The 23,189-nt window shown below is 39.3% G+C and overlaps 2 protein-coding genes across 2 annotated transcripts in view; one reads left to right on the top strand and one right to left on the bottom strand.

The window, feature by feature from the left end:
• Positions 1–624: 624 nt before the first annotated feature.
• Positions 625–6,492, bottom strand: LDAF1 (lipid droplet assembly factor 1). The gene is made up of 5 exons (XM_049791258.1): positions 6,323–6,492; positions 4,895–5,033; positions 3,778–3,946; positions 3,235–3,373; positions 625–1,516 (listed from the first exon to the last, which is right to left on the bottom strand). Exons 2-5 carry the CDS (start codon positions 4,964–4,966, stop codon positions 1,423–1,425), a joined length of 474 nt encoding a protein of 157 aa, XP_049647215.1. The 5' UTR covers positions 4,967–5,033; positions 6,323–6,492; the 3' UTR covers positions 625–1,422.
• Positions 5,632–23,189, top strand: part of DNAH3 (dynein axonemal heavy chain 3) — a 65,857-nt gene continuing 48,299 nt past the window's right edge. Inside the window, exons 1-12 of the mRNA XM_049791259.1 lie at positions 5,632–5,886; positions 9,966–10,072; positions 11,641–11,742; positions 12,875–13,100; positions 14,623–14,692; positions 15,741–15,930; positions 16,471–16,660; positions 18,388–18,583; positions 20,091–20,216; positions 20,925–21,120; positions 22,394–22,573; positions 22,968–23,104. Of these exons, the coding sequence (XP_049647216.1) occupies positions 10,040–10,072; positions 11,641–11,742; positions 12,875–13,100; positions 14,623–14,692; positions 15,741–15,930; positions 16,471–16,660; positions 18,388–18,583; positions 20,091–20,216; positions 20,925–21,120; positions 22,394–22,573; positions 22,968–23,104 (1,646 nt within the window). The 5' untranslated portion in view covers positions 5,632–5,886; positions 9,966–10,039. The remainder of the gene's footprint in view (positions 5,887–9,965; positions 10,073–11,640; positions 11,743–12,874; positions 13,101–14,622; positions 14,693–15,740; positions 15,931–16,470; positions 16,661–18,387; positions 18,584–20,090; positions 20,217–20,924; positions 21,121–22,393; positions 22,574–22,967; positions 23,105–23,189) is intronic.

Raw genomic sequence — 23,189 nt, 5'->3', positions numbered from 1 at the left:
CTTTTTTTCTTTCCTACCACTTGTATACTACTATCAACCAAAAGTTAAAAAAAATATACGTGGTTGGGAGTAAAGCTTTGAAGCACCTGAAAAAACGAACATTTTTATCTACTTAGTAAATTATGAAAGAAATCTCCTGTTATGGTCTCCATTCTGTAAATCCTTCATAGTTAACTGGAATTTAGTAAATACTAGAGCAGTTTATGAACTAGCATCAGGTCCTGTGTGTCTCCTGCAGACAGTAATGGAGAATAAGGCTAAGGATGCCTTCACTCTACTGCTGAAGGGTGGGGCCAGCTTATCACTACAGCTGAAAATGTTACCACCAATACTATGTGGAACACATTACAGCTCAGATGATAGACAAACTGACTCCACGTTGGAGTCAAACAGCATGTTGGCTCATGCAAAGCTCGAGTTTTACACTAATTTAGTCCTTAGGCTTCTGCATTTCCATGAGAAGGGGAGTGATCTGCAGTTTGGGGCTCAGCAATATTGGCCAGCCAAAGTACTTTTTAGTGTTAACTGAGGAGAAAAATTCAGCTCCAAATGTAGCCCTTCCTACAAGTAGGTCTGGAAAAGTTGTTTTTACTGTAGAATAAACAGAATAACAAGACAACCTGGTTAAACAAACAGCACTGTATTAAACTAATATAGTTAGATATTTTCTTAATGCTTAAAAATATTATAGCATTTGCAAAAATGAAAAAAGTTTAAATAACATACAAGAAGTTACAACTGAAAAGCAAAACAGGCAATTTAAATACCTAAATAAATATGACAAAATGCAAGACCTAACTGCATACCATTGATGTGATGAGGCAATGAGAACAAGGAAAACATCCCTTCAGAATAATGCAACATCTGAAGCTATATAAAAGCTGATACCATGACTTACTTAACACATGATAAACCCCAATTTTCCTCATATAATAAATATAAAGTATTAGCATGGTGTGCTCATACTATTTTAACAAAGGCTGCTAAGGCTTAAATTTTTTTTTTAACATTCAAAAGACATTTCTGGTGTTCTGAGCTTTGACACTTATGTATCAAAATGACCGACTGCTGCGTACAAATTTCAAAAGATAGTACACCCAGAACTCCAGTAACAAATGGGAAGTCAAATACCTACCTAGCCTTTCTTTCACCTAATTGTCACTGACTTGACAGTAGCAGTTATTATTACATCCCTTTACAAAATTCTGTGGAACATTCCGTTATGCTCACAGACTTAATATCACAATGCTCCGCTGCTTAATGGTTATTCTTATTATTAGTTTTACAGTGACAATGTAAGATGCATATTGATTTTATCAGTTCCCATAAGGAGTGGTTGAATGCTCAACGAGTAAACAGTTATATTGCAAAGGTCAGGGTTGTACAGTTAAGTGCCTATGAAGGAAGTGGGGAGAAACCCACTCATTCGTTCTTTCCATTATTGGCAGAAAGATCCAAGACAGATGGACTCTTCTGTGGCAAACTTCCATTAAGTTCCTGCTTCTTTATCTGACCCCTGTATACAAGAGAAAAGAATGCTTTTACAGTCTGTTCTTCTGTAAGATTATGGTCTTCTAACTTTTCGCTCAAAAAAGATGAGCAACATGATATGTAAACCTGTCTTGAGACTCCTGGAACATCCACTGCTGGTGTACCAGAGCTTCTCTCAAAAGACACAGGAACACAAAAAGAGCAGGTATTATCTGTTTTAACATCAGAGCTGCAAGTTGATATGACTGGTCTGTAGGTTGGGTTGCATATTCAGATATGCTATGAAAAAAAAAGAAGTCTTTTCTGGAATTGGTGGGCAATTTTATGGACCTGGCAGCATATCCTGGAGGAGTGTTATGGACCCTTGGAACAAATGCAAGCACACTGGGCCTTGCACCATGGTCTTGTCATCCTGACAATATCATGGGCTCCACAAGCAGTTTTGTGTGTCCACAGCTGTGACGAAGGAGCACACTCAGGAAGTCTAGGATGGAGCAGCTGTAATTTTTCTTATTGCTCTCCCTTATGTTTAAGAAGTGATTATCATTATTCATTCCCTGGTAGATATTTAAGCGGGCAACAGGTGGCACTCCAGCACAACCAGCTAGTGCCTCTTACTCCTAGCCAGTACAAAGAAGCATGGCTAAGGCAATGCTGAGTGAAATAGGGGAGACATAATGTGCAAGCAGCACATGTGCAGCATCAAGTAAAACCTGTAATTTCTATTTTGGCCACACTGCCCCTTTTAAGTATGCCTCTGCCTATTCCAAATCTACAACTAATCTTGGTCCTTTACTCTACAAATGCAGGTAAGCAGACATAGCTGGGTCATCATGCAGAAAAAACTGCAAACGGTTCATCCTCTAGGCAAAGTCCAATTTGGAAGTGTGTTTTAATGACATTTAAAGCAACAAATACTCTGAGTGACACAAAGTTGTATTTTATTGCTTGATGTCGTGTTGTGTTAGCACATGCACATTTAAAGACTATTTACACGTCCTCTTTTGTAAATAGGCAAGAAGGCATGTACTAACTCTCATTAAAATATATATTGGTGACTAGAAACTTGTATGCTGCACATTAAGCCACCAGTGTAGCCAGAGATGCTCTGTTGGGGTCAATTATATGGAACTTAGTTACTGGGCCTGAAAGTAGCTCATGGTTGCAAGAGCATTCCAGATGCCTTTAGAAGGCCTTGAACAGAATAAACAAGAAGATAGAAAAAGAAAGATCCCAATTAGAAAAACACAGGTGCGCATTCCACGATAAAGGGAACTTGGCACAAGCAACCTCAATTCAGGGGCTTATCTTGGCCAATTGGACTCAGACAAGTTTTGCATGCTCTAGTTAATATAGCCAATTATGTCCTGTGTTTACGCGCATGTACAGAGTGAGTATAACTAACTGTATCTTATGTTTATGCACGTGGACAGTATCGATATTTTATGTTGTTTGCGTGGACACCAAATGCTTGCATGCAGCAGCCAATCAAAGCTTCTAAGCAACTCAGAGAATTGTATAAGAATGATCAGCTAGGCTCAATAAACTGGCGACTTTAATCATCACATTGGTGTCCTGTTGTCCGGGCCCCGCATGGAATAACCCTAAACCCTACAATGCTCTAGCATTCAAGAAACATTTGTTAAACTAAGCAACAGTTGCTAACGTAGAATAAAGTAATCAATGCAATAGTACAGTTGCAGAGTTTGAAACCCAAGCATGGATCAAGACATCAATACTCACCTTGAAGCATACCAGTAGTTGACCAGAGTTGAAAAAACGACATAACAAACACTAAGTACTCCAGAAACTCCTAGTGAAAGTGCACCCAGGCCACACAGCACACAGAGGAGGGCTATGCCACCTATGGCTATTATAACACCTAGAAAAAGAAAATCAGGTTGTTATTTAAACAAGTTTATATACAAGTATATTAGAACATCTGACGTTCTACCACAACCCCAATTTCAAACCATTTGGGAAAACAAGTCTTCTGCAATCAACTAGCAGGCCTCTATAAAAGCTATGCATGATCAAGATAACTGGTTTAGGCATATCCTGGTGGCTGAGATGATTAGAAAGGGAAATAGGATTTCCCCTGTATAGACTACACTTAATCCGATTACTATTCTTGTATTAAGAGTTTCACTACGGCTGAGACCCAAGGACTACATGCAGAAATCCTCAATTGCTGAACTGGGGTCTCCAGAAGGAAGAATTAAAAAAAGACAAGACATCATGCCTTAGAAGGGAATAAGTAAGTACATACATGCAGGCATATAATACCTTCCATGACTATTACACCAACGCAGGCCATTAGGGCTGTTGTAACAACAAAAATCAGGAAAAATGCAACGGGAATAGCAGACACTGCAATAAACATCAGGAGCGATAAGGCAACAAAAGGATGGTCATCTAAATACTGGCCAACACGAGAATTCATAAATGCAACAACCTGCGGATGAAAGAAAAACATTTCAGATTTTTTTTTTATCTTGTCATAGATAACTTTTAAAGGTCACTGCTACTTCAGTGAACTGCAGGTAGCATCTTTTTGTAAGTCTGCAGCTTGAATAGAGGGCAGCTGTTGTCCCTGTATTTCAAAAGCATGAAGACTTACTACAAATTTAGATAACTTCATAGCAAATACAATTCTACCAAGAACAAACATGTTTCTCTTGGACTTCCCAGTTCCATTCCTGCACAAATTAAAAAAAACAAAACAAAACAAAGAACCTGAAAACAAGTAAGAAAACAAGTTAAAAAAACCCAAATCACAGTTTAGCTGCACAGTATTTCAGTGGGGTCTCAACACTATGATTTTGATCTAGAGAACTGTATTTGTTAAGAAAAAAAGATACTGTAACATTTAAAAATGATGATGATTTTTTCTTTTTTTCATGCCTCAGTAATATCTGCAACCTGCTCGTATATTGACCGTAAGTACAGTGCAGGCATGTCTGCTAATTATAATATAAAATTATATATATAAAATTATAATATTTTTTAAAAATCCTCTTTACAGATGCAGTCATACCTACACACTAGAACTTTACTGTAGTAGAGACATTTCCTGTCCCTTAAGGAAATATGTATTGCAGTTTTAGTTCTTTTTATAGCGGCACAACCATTTAAGTAAAATGCCACTCTACTATCTCAAATGGTTATACCAGTAAAACACAGAAATGCAGAACAGCCTTCCCTCTTTCTTGATTGCTGAAGGTGTAGGAGGACAGCCCTTCCCATAGGCTCCTCAGCATTCACTTAAAAAGAGAGTACCCATTCCCCTCCAGCCCCCAAAAGAAGTTCTGAAATTGCGTTTAAATAAATTGGGGTGAGATATTCCAAGAGTTATGAAAGGAGTATCTTTATAAACATATTATAAATTATAATCCAGACCCACATTTGAGTTGCTATGGATGGACTGCACCACGGAGTGCCATTGCTTCTGCAGTTCTTGCATTTCTTTAGACATGCTGTAATCCTCAGCCACGAGCGTGAATCTTTTGAACAACCAGTTCTCACTCAGCCATCCAATTTTCCTTAAAATTAAGGTACAATTAGTAACAGGCTCACACAGATGTTTTTTGAAAATGAAGTATTTCGTTTGCAACAACAGAGAACGTAGATTTCAGATGTTAATGTGATCCACGGAGTCTAAAACATTACTTTTACAAAAGGACATCTAAAGTAGGTGGCTAGTCCCCGAAAGCTTTTCTGAGACTCCGAAATCCCAAGTATCAAGATACAAGGTGACTCTCACCTTCTTCCTTTATAACATTAACCCCACATATAACGGTGAGGGTATTGAATTACCAGTAAAAAGGTCAATTCTAACAATCCACGTGGACAATTTATCGCTAGTAGTCCTGGAAGCTTGTAACACCTTAATAACACTTGTTTTCGTAAGTAGCCTCACGTTCAGAATTGCAGCCATACCCTGTACAGCTTCAGAACTCTGCGTATAAAGGCGAAATGCTTCCAAACGCTCTGAACATACTTAATTGTGACAGTTTAAAGACAACATCAGCTCAACAAAAATCTCCCTTCCCCCTCGAAAACGTAGTCTGTCGTTGCCCGGAGGACCCGTCCCAGGGGAAGGTTAAGAGAGGTGTTTCCCTGCTCGTAAACCCGAACGGTCACCGCGTCAGTATTGCTACTTCACGCTCTGCCTCCGGACGCGCTCCCTCCCTTTGTTTACACGGCCTTTTCACACAGCAGCGCCCGAGTCCTTGCTCCTCGCAGCAGCGGCGAGGAGAGCGACCGCGGTGGGGGAGCAGCTCCCGCCGGAGGAAGCCGCCCCACCGACAACGCCCGCGCCGGGGCAGGCAGCGCCCGAGCCCCGACCGTTTTACCTTTCCCTCACGCCACCACCCGCGGCCTAACACCTTCGAGGTGAGGAGCCGATTAATCCCACCCCGCCCCGCTGCCAGCGCCGAGGCGCGCTGCCGCTGCCCTTCAAGCGGGTCCCCGGGCAGCAGCCGCCGCGCCCTGGGCCGCCCTCCCCCGGCCTGTAGCGCTGGGGCGTAGCGCGGGTCTGCCCCCCTCCGCCTCAAGCAGGGCGGGCGTGCGGGCGGAGGCCGCGCAGGGCTGAAGGGGCCGCGCTGCCCCGCCGCAGGGGCTCGGCGCTGGCGGCTGGGAGGCCCCGTCGCGGTGGGTTGGGGGCCGCCGCCCGCCCGAGCCGGGGGAGGTAAGGGGAACGCGGCTGCCGCTCCCGCAGGGCTGCGCTGCGCCGCGCCGCGCCGCTGGCGCCGACCCTCCCGCTAGCGACCGAGCGGCGGTCTAGGGCTGACGGGCCGCCTCCCCGCCAAGCCGGGGCCGTCCGTCTCACCTGCGGCGGCTGCCCGCCGGGCCGCAGCCCCTCTCAGCGCCTCGCCCTCCCGCCCTCCGGTTGCAACGCCCGGCGCGGCCCGGGCTGGGCCTGCCGGGGCCGAGGGAGGTGCCGCCGCCCTCCCGCCGCTGTCTCCTCCCCGCGGGGGCCGGCGGCGCGGCGGGCAGGGCCCGGCGCTTGGGGAGGCTGAAGAGAGGAGAGGGCCGGAGCAGCGGGGCAGGGACACCCGTGGCGTGGCGGGGGCACCGCGGCGGGGTGTTTAGCGAGGAAGGGACTAGGGAGGTTCCCACAGGCCGCCCGGGGGCTTAGAGGCTTTTATTGGTTTCCCTGTTGTGCCCTTTTATGTCCCACTGCCTGTCCTGCCTTTCACACAACACCACCCCCCTCCCGGCCCTGCCTCAGCCTCTCAGGTCTGGGCACCCTCGGAGCGTGCCAGGGTTTTGTGTGGCTTTAGGAGCTTTTTCGAATTAAGGGTAGAAAATGAGGGTATTTGCGATAGCCCTGCAGTTCCCCTTTGTGTGCAGGGGTATGCTCAGCCCCAAGAGACTGGGGGTGCGGTGGGCCAGGGCGGGAGGAGCGGCTGGCTGAGGGTGTCAGATCTAGATCCCGGTGCCAGAGCCGGTCAGATAGCGGCGGGATGTAATCCCACCATCCCAGCCGGAGGGGTTGCTGCCGTCGGGTGGGAGGCTACGAAGGCAGCTTTAGGTGGATTGTGGCTGTTGAGGCAGTCACGCTGTGTGGTGTAGTGGAATGGGAGCTGTGGAACATTTCATCTGGCATAACCGCCTTCACCTCCTGCTCCATCTCTGGTTACTTGTTCCCACACGTTTCCACCTTGTCCTGCTGTCTCCATGGGTGTTTGGGTGGCCACGTGGCAAACCTGTTTGGGGAGATGCTCCACGTGAGGAATAATCACTTGAAAAATTCAGCTGGGTTTTCAGCAAGATCGGTGCATTCTACAGTGTCCCAGCATTTGGATGGGACTGTTCATCTCAGAAATTACGCTCGCTGAGGTGTGTTGCACGATGATTTGGCCTGGCTGCTTTCCAGAGCCATCACGATGGTGTTACAGGCAAGCGCGAAGCTTCAGTGAATTCCCAGCTTTTGCTACACAGATAGAATTTTTCATGCTGTAAATTACAGTTAGAAATCAGTAAAATATTCATGCTTCTCATGAATGCTTTAATCACTGTTTTTGATTGGTGCCACCCATGAGAGTATTGCAAAACTGAACGTTAATGGTTTCATGATTATTTTTTAAAGGCAACAAAATAAATACCATGTTTAATTTGGAGCGCGCTGGTCTTAGAACGCAAAGAGAGGTTGATACAGAATCGTATGCACACACATCTGGTTCTGAGAAAAACAATATGTTGACAATCGACACGTACAGACATTTTGAGCTAAGCGGGGGCTTTCTAGTTCTATCAAGGTTTTATAAAGTATGGGGGTTTTAACCTATCAGACTGTCAGAGCTCTGTGTCTTTGAGGTGCTGATTTCAATGAGTTCTGCAGATACAAGGATCTGTGTAGACAGAGGAAGTAAAAGAGAGTTTTGCATATTTGGACCATGGGCTCTAAAAGCCCAACGCAAGATACCTGCAAGAGGATGGTGAGGGCAAGTTTATTTTGCTTGAACAGTTAAAGCATTTATATCTCATATTATTAAAGTGTGTAGTGTATTGATATTCCTAGCAGACTATATATATATAAAATTAAATTTCAATTTGTTTATTTTGTATAATTTTTTTAAAGTGAGCATAGGGAAAAACTAACGTGGTATTATAGTGTGATATGATCCAGTGATAATGGCAGTATAAAGTTTAATGGCTCCACCGAGTTTAGAAGTATATTGGAGATTTTATATTTCTGGCTGTTTTCGAAACATGCCATAGCTGCGGTTTTAGAGATAGTCTTGTACATCTTAGTGAATTATTTTCCTGGTATGCATAATTATTTATTCTGCTAGAAATTCACATATAATCTCTTTCTATATAAAGTAACTGGTTTTAATGTTTGCCAAGCAGCACAAGTAATTTATTTAACCTCAAAGGACATGCATATATAAGCATCTGAGTTGTTGTGCACAGAGGAACAGTAGTTACTATAACTGCTGCTTAATTGAGTTTGTCTTCATGCCAGCATCAGCTCGAATTAGCAGGAAAATACTCACATTGCAAAGCAGCACTGAAATATTTGGAGGGTTACCATACACACTAGCCTAGCATTTGCCAGCTCCACCATTAGCAGCACCGGTTCTGTACCCCACACTGCTGGCTTGTGTTTAAAGAGCAGCTTTGTTTATGGTAGGAACTTTCACATGTGGCCAGGCAGGAACAATGTTCCACTTCTAGTTGGTATTACATTAAGATGTAAGGAAAACTGTGCTGTTAACTCGGGGATATCAGCCATTCTTACAGTTTGTAGAAAACAGGATGAAAAATAACATCCAAAGATGTTGAGAAAGAGTTTAAATTAAAATGGAAGTTTCGCTGTGTTGGCAGAACACATACAAGGGCCCTCTTGAGGGTCAGTATAAGGAGACTGTGCTAGATTTCAGTTCGGATGGTAATAATACCCATTTGTGAAGAAAGTTGATGGAGGACTTTTTCAGGACATAGTGATGACTGTGAGTGGGAGGCAAATGCATACAAGCAGACTTAGAGGAATTAGGAGTGGAAGTATCCTACCTGCTGTCTTCGGATCTTCAGGGAGTTTGATTCTGAATGGTGGAAAAGTGATAGAGATGTTTGGGTTCAAGATTTTGAATCTTTAATGTTTTTTTTTTTTCCTAGTTCTTCCTAAGAAAATTTGTGTTTATATAGCCTTTATTGCTCTGGGAGCTCCCTTGCTGTGTGCAGCGTTTTCATACAAATGTCAGAATATCTGAGATGTCTTAGGACTACATTTTCAGTAGCTTTCAGAGGTAAAATGAACCTGTACAGTTGCTCATTGGTTCCACAATTGAATCTCCCTGACCACAGCTTGGCGCAACACTGTGCTGAAAGAGGCTGTTTTCTCTCCACTTGGGGAAGAGAGGGAGGAGGGAATTCCTGTCTCCAAGCACCAGCTATGCTGTAACTGGGGCGACGAAGCTGAGGACTGAAAGGCAGAGTGTTGGAGAAGTTCATCAAGCTGGAACAGGCAGAGGGACTGGTAACAAGGGTGCCTGCAGGTAGTACCTGCTCTTACCCTGCTTGCTTATGCACTCGGTGGATGTGTAAGGCGTGCTGGGCATCTGTGTCTTTCTCTTTTCCCATTCCTTTTGATGTGTACTCATTTCTCATGGCAATTAATGTGTGGCTCTGTCTGCTGTAAACCGGAATTAGGGGCCCAGAGTCCCTGGGACATTAGAAGAGAACAGGCAGTGGCACGGAAACTAGTTTTGGAGAAAGTAGAAAGAGCAGGGTGGAAAAAATGTTGCTTGAAAGGCATCTGGAGAGAGTTAGAAAGATTAAGGTAAAAAGTGAGCTTGAAGAGGAATGGAAAAAAAGAGAGCCTGTGGATTGGACAGGCAGAAAGCTTAGTGTTGTAAACAAGTAAGGGGAGAGCTGGGATTTTTCTTCCTGGCAGCTGGGATAGGAAGCTGACTGTTTTGACACGTTGTGTAGTACCTAAAATGAGTGTCTAATGCTTTTCCCAGTGCTGTAATGACAAGGATGCTTATATTGAGGGGGAGGACCAAAAACTTCTAAGCAAACAAAAAACCAAAGCAAAATGAAGCCAACACAGAGCCCGAGGCTCCTGAGGGTAAGTTCTTTCTGCAGTGACTGTGAAAAATGGATAACTTTTTCAAAACTTCAGATGAAATTGGCTATTACTGGTGGCTAGTGGTTTGACATTGGAAGAACTCTTATTTGAAGGCACTCATTCTTGTTGAATATTCTTTGGACATAAGCCTTTATAATACACTTCTTATTAATTCCTTTGCTCAATTATTTAACTTTTGGAAGGGTTAGGTGGCATATAAATGAAGAGTTGCTTTAGAATGAACAATGGCTTGCTTAATAACTCTTGTACCTCTAAGAAGGAACAAATCTCCTAATAAACCACATGGTTTATTCATTTCTAAAGTACCCTAAGGCCCAATCCTTTAGTCATTAATCAAGAGCAGTTCATGCTGTATGTAGTGAAATATGCCTGGCAGTGATAATATCTTGATTTCCGTGTGTCTGTGTGCAGACACGCTGGGGAATACCAAGGAGGTAAATCAGATCAGTCCTTTCTCAAATTTTATTTCTAAATGGTCTCTACTTTGCTATTGAGGAGGGCACAACTTTGTCTGCTGGAAAACTAAGTTTGAGCAGCCTAGTTTTCCAGTCATAGATCAGAAAGCAATAACCACGTGCTAAAAATGTATTAAAAATTACGTAAAAATGATGGTATGTTATTCAAACATAATTTTATTGGGTAATAGCATCCTCTTTTATGAAGATTTAATTCACTGGCGTTCAGATACGACATACTTCAACCTCCTTTTACTGATAGTGTCACTATATATTTGGGAATTTGTTCTTCATGAATCTCCTAAACAAATTTGATTTTGGAAACTCAGAGCAGACTAGGGGTGAGGTTTTGGCCTGTGCTAAGGAAAGCTGCCATTCAAAACAATCTTAAACCACTGTGAAGCTAAATAATTCTGGAAAATATTCTTGGAGAACTTTGTATGAAGTCCTGGAAGGCCACCTCAAAGTATGGTCACCTTGAGGAGATGGAACATAGTCCTAAGATATGTTAGGTATTCTCTTATTTGTATTGGAACACTTTGCAGAGTCATTGCGAGCAATCTGTTCTTCCACTGGCATCCTGGCAATATAGCTTCTTCTGGAACTGGGTCATTATAGACATGAAAAAATCTGGTGTTCTTTTTCTCCCCAGTAATGCGGCTCACGCAGCTTGGGCTGTTTCACTGTCAATTTGGCAGTCTGGTAGGCTTTAATATTTTAATATCCAATGTTTATACCATTACAAACTCCACACAAAGTGGAGTTTTTAGTATAACTAAAAATATTTTAAACAATTTGAATTGTTTTCAGTGATATAAAAATGTTCGGGGTTTTTTTTGCTTGGTTGGGTTTTTTTAGTCTGACATTTATTGGTGATTGGAAGTTTTATCAAATGATTACAAAGAACTGTGCAATCTGAAAACCTGTTTTGCTGAGGAACCTGCTCCACAGAATGTCCGTTTCCTTGAATTTAGAAAAGTTGCAATATGTCATTTCCAATGAAAACTAAAAGTCTCTGTTCTTCTGAATGTATCTTTTTTGAAACAGTGTATTTCATAAATGTCTTTGAAGTTGTTTTTCATTTCTCTCTAGTCAGAAAATGATTCTGTATATAACATGAGTCATGCAAAACGGTTACCGGAATTACCGCCCCTACCTGCTTCTGCTTCAGCTGCACCTTCAGAATTGTATCAGGTATGTTGCTCTCTCCCCTTGTGTTAGGTTACACATTAAATTACATGTGCTAGCATGATTTTAGGCATCATATATTACCAGGCAGATGGTAATATAGGTAGATGAAGTAAAACTAGGAAAAACTAAATTACTAAGTTAAAGTACTAAACGGATTGTCAGGTACTTCATTAGAGCTGCTTTTATTTAGAAAAGTGTTGTTACAACTTCTATTATGATTTGGATAGTAAACCTTGGCAGTTTAAATTTGTTCTTTAAATTTATAGTTTATTATTTGCTGTTAAATTTTGGATTAAATATTTTGAGTTTAAGTTTCTGGGCAAGGAAGCAAATAGTAAAAATATTTTTCTTCCAAACAAATTATGATTTCTCCTCCCCAGCCCCAATAATTTATCACAGAGCACAAAAACCCCTGAGTTAGACTGCTGTTCCAAAACCGGCTGAGAGCTTGACAGGTACAGCATTGATCAGAATGGATAGCATGTACAGCTGCACAACTATAGCCTCTGCTGTGTAACACAAATAAAAATTACATATGGCAACACTGAAGGGGAGGAAGAAGAGAGAGCTTGCTTTCCCCACCATAAGTGCCTCACAGTTGCTCATTTGGCTTGTTTGTGTCAGCACTTCAGTTCATCTAAGATGTCTTTCTTTAGAAAGATATTGATTGCTAAGAAATTGAAGTAGTTTCTGATGGAAAATGGGTTATTTTGGACTTTGTTTGAAAACAGGAAATTTTAAGTGAGACATATACTCTAAAATAATGGTAAAAAAGTGAAAATTATTCAATGAAGTTTTAGATAAAAATTTTTATTTTCATCAATTGGACTTCTGAGGATGTGTTAAGGTTTTATATAAGACATGGGAGCTGATTTAGCCAGTCCCGAAATTTGTGTCGCATAAGCAATAGATTTTTCCCAGGTGATTTTTCTTTCTTCTCTATTAACTGCTAGTAAAATTATTCTTGCACGTGTGTGGAACATCAGGATCTAAAAATAGATTGCTGACCAAATGACTCTGTCAGACTTATGTATTAGCTCTTTATATGAACTGATCTGCAACTCTATTCTAGCTCTAAGACGACTCTTTAAATGACTGTGCTGTGTAAAACTATTACTTTTTTTGTCAATTTCAGCTTGTCCTTAAGAGCAGCTGTTATCCTCCTTTGATGCAACGAGCATCATGGACTTTGGCAGCTCCGTTCAAAGAACAGAGTTACTACCGAAGCCCAAGTGACTCCATAGCTAATAACTATACTCTCACTGCACGGGATTTAAAGTTGAAAAATGTGTGCAAATTCAAGTCCTCTTCAATGACAGGGACATCACTGAGTTCAGCAGAGCAGAGAACAACCTCACTGTGTATCCATATTTGAATGTGTTTATAAGTTTAGCCTTGCTTGTTCTATACATTTTTATCTCTAATTTCTTATCTGTTAAAGCATCATTCCTGGAAAAATCACTTATCCCTAACAAATGCTTACAAGTTTATCACCACAGGGTCAGTATAGACAAATTTCCAAAAGCATACATTAATAAAGGTAAGGCCAGTTTCTGATTAATTAGTTAGGTTCATCCCTCCAAATATTCATGTGCAATTATTTTGGAGGGAATTGTTTGCAAAGCAGAAAATGAACAAAATACAAGTTAGCTCTTGTTATTGCTAGAAGTAAAAGTACCAACAGGAAAACAGAAACAAATTCAATGTGCACCCCTGTTATGTTCATATTCATGAGTCTTGCATAGCAAAACAAGGTGGGGGACAGGCATTAAAACGTTTACCTGAGGGTCAAATCCAAGAAATGTTGCTTAATACACTGTTTATGTCTAAACCATGTAACTGATGTATTTGGTAGCAAACTGCATACATGTGTAAATGCTACAATATGAGATGTTGTATGCTGTTGATTCAACATGACACTGATATAAAGCAAATAAGGCTAAGAGTTGTAATACTCTTGCTATTTAAGTTTACCAATATGTACATATCAAACATTTTAGGAAAACAAGTTGTTTAAGGCTATAAGTGTCTTACCAGTTGCAGGTGTCAAATTAACTCCATTACTTAGTCTGAAAATTCCAAAGTAATTTATTAATGAACTTTATTTCTCAATTATCTAGTTAAATGTCCTCCGTATCAAGAGCAAGACATTCATAAACTATAGTTTTCTACATACCGTCTGTTAATATACTCATCCTACATTGTTGCTTTGCTTCCCAGAAGTGTTAGAAATTGTTTTGTTTCCCTGGAATAGATGAGACATAATAGCTTCAATATCTGCTTAGTCCCCTTGTATGCTATTTAAGAAGGGTTTGGTTTTGTTCATAGGGTCTCTTTAACAGTTTCTTTATCATACACCTGATTCTTCTACACCATGTACTTCTCCAGTACATGGGTGGGAGGTGGGAAGCAGGTCATGGTACTTTCCTTGGTGAGAAGGCATGATGTATTAATTTTGTTAAAAGACCTGTTCATTTGTACTCTGAAAAGCACATGGTAATAGTTTGTACTTCTCAGATTTTTCGTGTGCAGTGTATTTGGTGGAACTATACATCTTATAGAAGTACTTTTACATTCAGAATAGAAAGTCCCAGTGCAGAAAACATGGTTTGTCCAGGGAGGGAAGTAAGCACTGAAGTCTTAAGCATGAGCTGAATGCTTTCCTGAAGCTAGTTTATAGTCCCAGAATCAGCAAGATTATTTAACACATCATTTTAATGTCTTGCTAAATGCTAAGTCAAAACTAAAGCCTTCTTTGTGACATTGTAGTTTCTGTTATTTCATTATCTGATCAATTGACTTAGCTCTGTTTTTCACCAATCTGAAATAATATCTTATTTGAAAAATATTCCTGTGTGTGATATTCTTAACTGGTCCTTAAAGCTTCAAAAGAATTCGATCCTTCTAGGAGAAAGCTCAAACTTACACAAAGAAGTCAATGGAATTCCAATAGGTAATGTACTGTAATGTTATAAAGATACAGATTGTTACAATCAGTCTAGATATTTGAGTTGTGATTTAATATTTCTTGGATGTTAAGCATCCAAGCATGAAATGTTAAGTCTCTACAAAAAAATGTATGTGCATCAAGACTGAAATTCCATGGTGTGCTAAGCAAGCATGTTTAACTGCTTCTTTGTGGCAGGATGAATTTCAGTTTTAGGCATGCTAAAGGAAAGGTCTTCCTTTCATGATTACTGGCTTGAGAAGCCAAAGTTTAGTTAATAGAGGTGCAGATTGTATGCGAAACTCTCAGTTTTGCTGTTAGTGCTTAAATGCTCTGTAATGCTCCTAGAGTTGTGTCAAATTGGGTGCTCTGCTGTAGTATTTCTTTTTATCTTCTTTGTGCTTGTGTTCTTCATCTGTAAAGCAAGGAAGTAAGCCTCTCTGGAACTGCTATGACAGTAACTTTCTTACTCCTTGTTAAGATAACATGGTGATGAGTACCATAAAAAAGGCAAAAGGGATATTTAAATTCCCTTCAACTAAGGACTTAATAATGTGAAGTAAAGCAAGTATGAAGTGACAGCTTGTTGGCTGAGTATTGTTCATCATGAGCAGTGTGGACAAAGGCCCTATAGAAAACAGCATATAATAATGAAGTCTGTAGTGTAACTTTTATGCAAATGAGCCAATTTGAACTTTTGGCTCAGACTGTTAAGGTTTTGGTAAGATAATCACCTGAAAATAGGTGGAGATCTTGGGCAACCTAAATAATAGCACTAGTAGGTCTGGCTCTGATAAAATTACTTATAAGATACTGCCTGTCTGAGTGATAGTGTGCAGTTGTAAGGTTTACATGATTGTATTCTTTCTGTTAAAGTAGTATGCTATGTTATACAATTTACTGAGGGTTTTTTATGAGTAATTTAAATACTTCATAGGTCATACTTGTCCTCAGTGCGGTGTAATTGATTTATATAATGCTTGTAATTTGTCCATAGTGATTTAAGAATCCATTACTGCTTCTTTATTCACTAAATTTGTATTTTTTTTTTCAGAAGTACATCGAATTTCTTAAACAGTTCGGATCCCATTTCACTGTGTGCACGTGCTCATATGCCACAATTACATGTCATACATTATACAGACAGCCAACCACTGACCCCAGAAGAACAGTTTGTTGTCATGCACTTACGTGAGAAGGAGATAAGTAAGCAAGAAAAGCCACCTTCAAGAAATGATATAGAGGTATTTATATAATTTCTTTTTAAGATAAAAGTAGCAGCAGTAATCATCTGCAATATATGTCTGTAAACCATTTACTTAAAAGTAATTGAAAAAAGAAGGCAGTACATGAGGTTTAGAAGATGTGAATATTCAATATAGCAAACTGCTGTTAAATATTGTCAACTCCTTTCCCATTTGTTTCTCTTTCTAGCTACTCAGTCTGATTTTTGTTCTAATGGGTTTGCAAGCAGAAGTATCTTCCCAAATTCTTAACCTCTCACATAATTGGCTAGTACTTCAGAGATCAGTAATTTAATATGCTGCACTCAGTTCTACTGGTATATATGTTTACATCAAAACAGATGGAAGTGTTGTAAAAATGTCAGGCATCAGCAGTGCTTTAAAAAGAACCGAGATATATAGCCAAAATCCATTATATTCAAACACCTTTCAATTGCGGAAAATGTTCAAGTGACAGAAGAGCTAAAAATATTTTGTAGTAATTCATTATCTGTCAGAAAATTCATACAGTAAGCGTATATTTTTAACATTATTTTTCAGCGGTACTGTTACTACATACATAATGGAGTGCAGGAAGACATGCTGGCACCTCAGAATAAAGAAGTGATGAATGTAATTTTAAAGCATATTCCAACTCACATTCTTGCTAACCCAGACCTGGAGAATTTACTTGCAAGTTTAAAAGAAGAGATTAATGCAGACTATCGTATCAGCCTCATGAAAGCCATTGGTGAGACTCAAAATCTCTTAGCAATTCAGAGTACGTAGACATTTATTGAACTTTGAAAGCAAGTCTGCATTCTATTCTTAGCACCCATGGAGAATTCCTTTGAGGTCAGTAGAACTCATGCTACATAACATTCTAGTTTCAACAAATATTTATTGACTAAACCCTACATCCCATCACTTAAATATAGTCATGTCCAAGTTGAGTACCTCTGGGTGCATAGAATCGTTTTGTCCATACTTATACAATTCCCCATTCCTAATTCAAATCCAAATCACATTCAAAATGCATAATTCTGCATCATCTCATCAGATGTATAAAGAGGAGGTTGACCAAATGGTGGTGGACAAGGAGTAATCATCTTAATTGTAGCAAAAGAAATTAGAGAAGAAATGGTTCTATGATTCTAAATTAGAAAGACATTATGACTATAAAGATCATGAATCACTGGAGCAGACTATTCGTTGATGAATGTGCTTTGATTCAGTGATGAATGATGCTTTGAAGTGCATGATAGACAAGTATCTGTCAACAGCAGTCTAAGTATATTTGATCCTGATGTGGGGAGAGGGTAAACTAGGCTATTTTAACAGATACTTCCCAGACTAACTTTTTTGTTATTCTGCAGTAAGTCGGTGATACCCATTAACAGCCAAATTCATCTGTCTCATAACTGCAGTGAAGGCAGATGTTACACTGTGCTCATGTCACATGTTGAGAGAATTTCATTTAAGACATCACAGGAATAAGGAAAATTAGATGATACATCAATGTGCGTGATTACACTGCTCATGTTCAACAAATAGAAGACCATCATATATAAATACAAAAGAATGTCACAATCCTCAAAATTCATTTCAATCCTTGAAATGCCCATCTGAAAGTGAATGTGAAAGAGACACTTCATAGAACATGAGATTTTTTAATTTGCTTTCCAGTAGTCTGATGGTTTTCTTGGGTTTTCCACATGCGAAATAATTCCTTTCAATTTTTTTAATTATGTTGACCAGCGAGTAGGTGTGGCCTCTCATTCATGACAACATAAAAAGGAGAGATGAAACAGTTTTCACTCTGCCTTGTATAGTCTCTGATATCTTTCTAAGTACCCTTTAATTTGCCTTTTATCAATGACACCATTTTAGTGTTTGTGGTCCCTTTTCGTGGTAATGTTAATGTCAACAAGGGGTAGTAAGTCAGCTTCCCAGCTTTTGTTAATCTCATATGGAATAGGCCATTGGTCCGATGGAACTGGTAGCACGTGAGTTTTGGCACTTAGCAGGTCATAGATCAGCCCTTTCAATGTCATGTGCTTCCTACATGCAACATATGATTCATAAGATTTCTGTGTTTCACAAACATTTAAGAAGCCTTCTAAAAATCATTCTTGAAAGGGAGATATTGCCACCCCTGGTTTATGGATGAGGAATTGAAGCACAAAATAAATGTGCTTCAACTGGAAAGACAGAATGAAAAGCTGTTTCTCCTCCCTCCCATTTTTAGAACCAGGACCAATTCTTCTTTTCTTTTTCTGAAATAATTTTATAGTCATATTGGTAATTTAAGTATTGGCCTGTATTTCATCCTAAAAACATGCAAGTAACTATATGACAGTGTATCAGTTTTAAATGTGCAGAATTCTATGACTTCCTAAACTATGGAGATACTGTATTTTCATCTGTAGATTTTGACCATACCTGTAGTCTCACCATGATATATATGATTTGTTTTAGTTGATTACATCTTGATGGATCCAGCTGAGAGAGAGAGACTGTTCATTGGAAGTACCCCATGCCCTTTTCCCCGGAGGGTTGTCCGTGCACCAATCCCATGGCACAGCTCTTATGAGGAAGTAAAAAGCTGGAATGAAAAGAATCTATTCGTAGTGAATCCATTGATGCCCACTTTGCAACAGCTCTGGCTTTCTCAGTAAGATGTCTTGTTCATAGGATCTTAATTAAACTGAGAATGTGTAGGGGTCAATTATAGGGAACTTGGTTACTGGGCCTGAAAGTAGCTCATGGTCACAAGAGTGTTCCAGACGCCTTTAGAAGGCCTTGAACAGAATAAACAAGAAGATAGAAAAAGAAAGAGCCCAGTTAGAAAAACACAGGTGCACATTCCATGATAAAAGGAACTTGGCACAAACAACCTCAATTCAGGGGCTTACCTTGACCAATTGGACTGAGACAAGTTTCGCATGCTCTAGCTAACATAGCCAATTATATCCTGTGTTTATGCGCGTGTACAGAGTGAGTATAACTAACTGTATCTTATGTTTATGCACGTGGACAGTATCGATACAACCAATCACATTTTATGCTTGTATGCATGGAGACCAAATGCTTGCATGCAGCAGCCAATCAAAGCTTCTAAGCAACTCAGAGAATTGTATAAGAATGATCAGCTAGGCTCAATAAAGTGGCGACTTTAATCATCATATTGGTGTTCTATCGTCCGGGCCCCACATGGAATAACCCTAAACCCTACAAGAATGTTTTTATTTTATGACTTGGTTAGAGAGTGCATCTGCTGACTTCTCTTTGTATGCTATGGACATCCTGGTGGAGTCAGTAGAGAGAAGGTGGCAAAACCTGTTCTGTTTTCTAAAGAATTTTTTCTTCTGAGCCTGTGAGAATTTCAACGTAAAATCATTGTTTCCCGCAGACTCTGAATGCAAGCATGAACGTGTTCTATGTGTCCACAGTGAAGAATGGGTAACTTCATGCTATGAAAAGATCATCCCCTTTGTTAAAAGATGTTTTCCCTAAATTAAGATTCAATGCTCAAGTAAATAGTGATTTGGAATTGTCATCTTGATTCCTGAAAATTAACAAAATTAACTCTTAAAATTGAGTCTCTTTCAAATGTCCATACTTGGAAGTTGTTCTGGGGACTTTCGAAAATTGAGTTAAGTTTTCTTATGGAGTTAAGTATGGTAGTTGGTAATCCTGAGAACTTTTTTTGCATTTAAGTAAAATTTGCAGGAATTTAAGATCCTGTATGTTACAGATTGTGATATACGCCACGCTGATGAAATTTTATTTTTTTCCCCACAGGGTAGCCAGGATAGGTACTTACTACTATTAATACAGAATAGAAGCAGTAGATGTCGTTCTGTATGTACTTTAATGCCTGGATACGCTAATGAATCTAGGAAATGGACAAGAAATTATTCTGACCATTTTAGCAAAAAATTAACACAATTTTAAATATAACAAGTACAAAATGAAGTTTGTGAAGCCTTTTACATTTGCCGATAGCAAAAAATACCCAAGCCCAAACATTAGAAGTGCGCTTGTTGGACAGCTTAGCAATGAAGTGATATGCATCAGTGAAATTAGTGTTTATAGATACATAGGAGACCTTCCTGGCTATATTTCTTTTTTTTAAACAGAATTCCATAAAATACCTACTATTTGTTTTACTTCCATAGGTATAGTCATCTAAGGTTTGTTCGCACTGAAGAAATGCTTTGTAGAGACCTGCCACTGTTGCCTACTGAATTTGAGGAGGTCATTCAAAGACACTGTGTGGAAGCTCATGATATTCTTCAGAACAAGTCAGTACCACAGTAGTAACAGTAGATAAATAGGGTATCTTAAGGTCTGATTTACATAAAGCTCCCTTTTTAAAACAGATCTTAGACTGAGATGACACTAGTCCCAACCACAAGGCTGCCAAAACAGAGGGAAAGTTAGCAGAGAGGGATAAACATCAGGATGCTGAAAGACCTATTGAAACTGCAAACGTGCATGTGCAAAAGCAAATGGGAATAAACTGACTATGAATAAATGTAGACTAGAAATTAGAAGGTTTCTAACCATGAGAGGAGTGGAGTCTAAATCTATAAAAATGGTGACAGAAAGACTAACTTTTTAAATTATGGAAATCAATCAATGTAAGAAAGAGATTATATGAGGTAATAGCCCATAATATAAGGTGACTGCATTCTGCCACCTGAGATCTCTTCCACACTCAAGTTTTCCATTTAAGACTAATAATTTAATATTGCCACTAGTATTTTGTCTATTGATATTAACTTAAACTAATAGTAGGGGCCCATTATAACAAGAATCCTTAGCTTAAAAACTCAGGTTTCCTCTAAGTCCTGGAAGGTACAGTTTTATTTAACATTTAGTTGTTAATGCTCTACTAGCCCTTTGAATTTTGCTCATTCTTTGGGTAATTTCTGAGTTCAGATTTCATTGCAAGGAGCAAAGTAAGACTAAAGCTTTTAAAACTTTGTCCCCATATTATTTCATTGTAGGTGGATCCCAACTTGTGCATCCATTTTCCGTGATAAGAAAAGGAAATGGCTTCATTTTGCTCCTGAAAATGACTGTGATTCCTCTCAGCTAGTTGAAAGCTATTTTCATTCGGTGGCAACTCTAATGTCATTACAGTTACGTGAGATGGTTGTTAACTCCTTAGAAGATCTTCTTGCATTTTTTATGATCCACAAGGTATACACTGTGAAGTATATCTATGGTTTCAAGTGTTACATGGAGATAATAATTCATATAGCCATAAAATGTAATGCTCTTTGAAGGCTAAAATATCCCAGATAGCTCTTGCCTCCATAAAACATGGCTGGATCTTTCAAACAGTTGTGCATACTCAGTGGATATTTTTTTTTGTATGGTCAAGAACTGCTCACTTGAATAATCTTTTTGCAGGCCTAGGGTTACAACTAGCAGTTTACGGAGTTTTCAACTCTGTTTTGAGTGTGTGTGCATTTTTAAATTTTATTTTTAGTTTTATTTTTCTTGGCCTTAACCAGGCAAAACACTTAAATGTTTTTTTCTGAAAGCACATGAATAATCCCCTTTGAAGTCAAAAGTGTGCATAGTCATGCATGTAATCCTTTGCAGAGGTAATTTATGGATGTGGTGTCCCTGTCTACACCAAATGAGTGCCCTGTATTATTTCAAGTAATGCACATCATTATAATAATAAGCATTACACAATGAGAGGTTTTACCACTGTTTTGGCTACAATAAAGTTTCCTCTTAGTGGAAATGAGTTCTTTAAATGTCAGATCACTCAGGATGATAAGACAAAATGAAACATATTTAAACAGAATAATTGTGGCAGATTAAATACTGCATTGCCGCCAGAGGATCACACTTACTACAATATGCTGTCAAACCTTATGCTAAGCCTTGCATCCAAATGATGATGGTGTTGCTCATGGTTGGGGCTTTTTTTTTTTAGTTTTTTGGTCCTGTGGGTTGCTTGGGGTTTGGTGTTTTCTTCAGTTGTTTTTTGTTGTTTGTTTGTTTGTTTTTAAATCATTATAGCATCTACATTAGGAGTCTATTCATGGATTAGGACTCCATTACTGTAAAGGCAATTTGGGAGTAGGGCAGTTCTTACCAACCGTACAAGGCAATTAAAAGACCAGGATCTATCAGGTTTCTGATAGACGTTATGGTGGGGTTTTTTTAGAGCTTTTGTTCTGTATGGTAATTAGTGCTTTACTTCTGTTACTTAAGGGGAAATCAAGGCAATTAGGCTTCAATCCAGTTTCCTAATTCCAACTTTTATAGATTCATTTAGGATTTGGCACCTTAAAATCTTGTGTATTGGGATATCAGTGTTTTGAATAAAAATCAGGGAAGAAGATCCCATTGGTGCTGTGTAGTTAAGAGATTTTGGAGAGCTTGAATCTTTTAAAAATTATTATTGTTATAGCCAATTTCTTTGGCATGTATAATTTTCTTTCTTTTCCCTAAGGATGGAAGTGATTTTACAGAACCGTATGAAGAAATGCAGTTCTTTGTACCCCAGATACTAACAGTCAGACTTAGTGTGGAAGAATCCAAGATTGTCTTCGAGCCACCTTTGGAAGAATGTTGGGATTTAATCAGTCATTGCTTCAGGGATATCCTGCACGGTGCTGAGGAACTTCCAAAGGTACTGGATAAATTACAGCTGCATACAAAATACAATATGGATAAAAACTGTCTATGATATAAAAAGTTATGAATGAGGCAGAAAACTGACAAATAGAAGATAAAGATAATGGTCATGTATCACAAACTGTGTGAACTTTTGTAATTATAGAAGATAACATAGGAATTGTGTTTTTTCAGATTCAAGTTATATTAAAGCCCTGGCTTCATTTTCATATAGTTTTCAAAAGCAAACTATGTGTGTAACCAAGTGTTAATTATGAATCGGAGCCTTTTCACATTGTGGTGTTTTTGCCAATAAAACATTTTTTTGAAGTGGTGGGTGAAGGGGTAATAGAATACATTATTTTCTCTATTGTATGTGTTATTACAGTATTTGCAATGGTGCCTTTTAGGTAGAAAGATTTCTATTTCCAGAATTAAAAAGAGATGATCTCACTCTCAGTACAGTCAAACCAGAGGAATCATTGTTTTCAGAGTATGTGAACAAACTTGAAAAGATCTTTGAGAGCAACATACTTGGTCCCCAGAAGTAAGTTCTGGCTGTTAACTCTGTTGCCTATCCAAACCCTCAGATTAATAACACTATCCATTTGACTCAAACGAATAGTTTGAGC

The sequence above is a fragment of the Accipiter gentilis genome, chromosome 33 (assembly GCF_929443795.1).
Source record: "Accipiter gentilis chromosome 33, bAccGen1.1, whole genome shotgun sequence".
Taxonomy (NCBI): Eukaryota; Metazoa; Chordata; class Aves; order Accipitriformes; family Accipitridae; genus Astur; species Astur gentilis.
Note: the sequence above shows the minus strand (reverse complement) of the source record. Positions and strands in the feature narration are given on the sequence as shown.

Coding starts and splice junctions, on each gene's coding strand:
- LDAF1 (XM_049791258.1), bottom strand. CDS start 4,966: ATGTCTAAAGAAATGCAAGAACTGCAGAAGCAATGGCACTCCGTGGTG. Junction 3,947..4,894: donor CCATCCATAGCAACTCAAAT/GTGGGTCTGGAT, acceptor TTTCATCCGCAG/GTTGTTGCATTTATGAATTC. Junction 1,517..3,234: donor AACTACTGGTATGCTTCAAG/GTGAGTATTGAT, acceptor TCTTGTATACAG/GGGTCAGATAAAGAAGCAGG.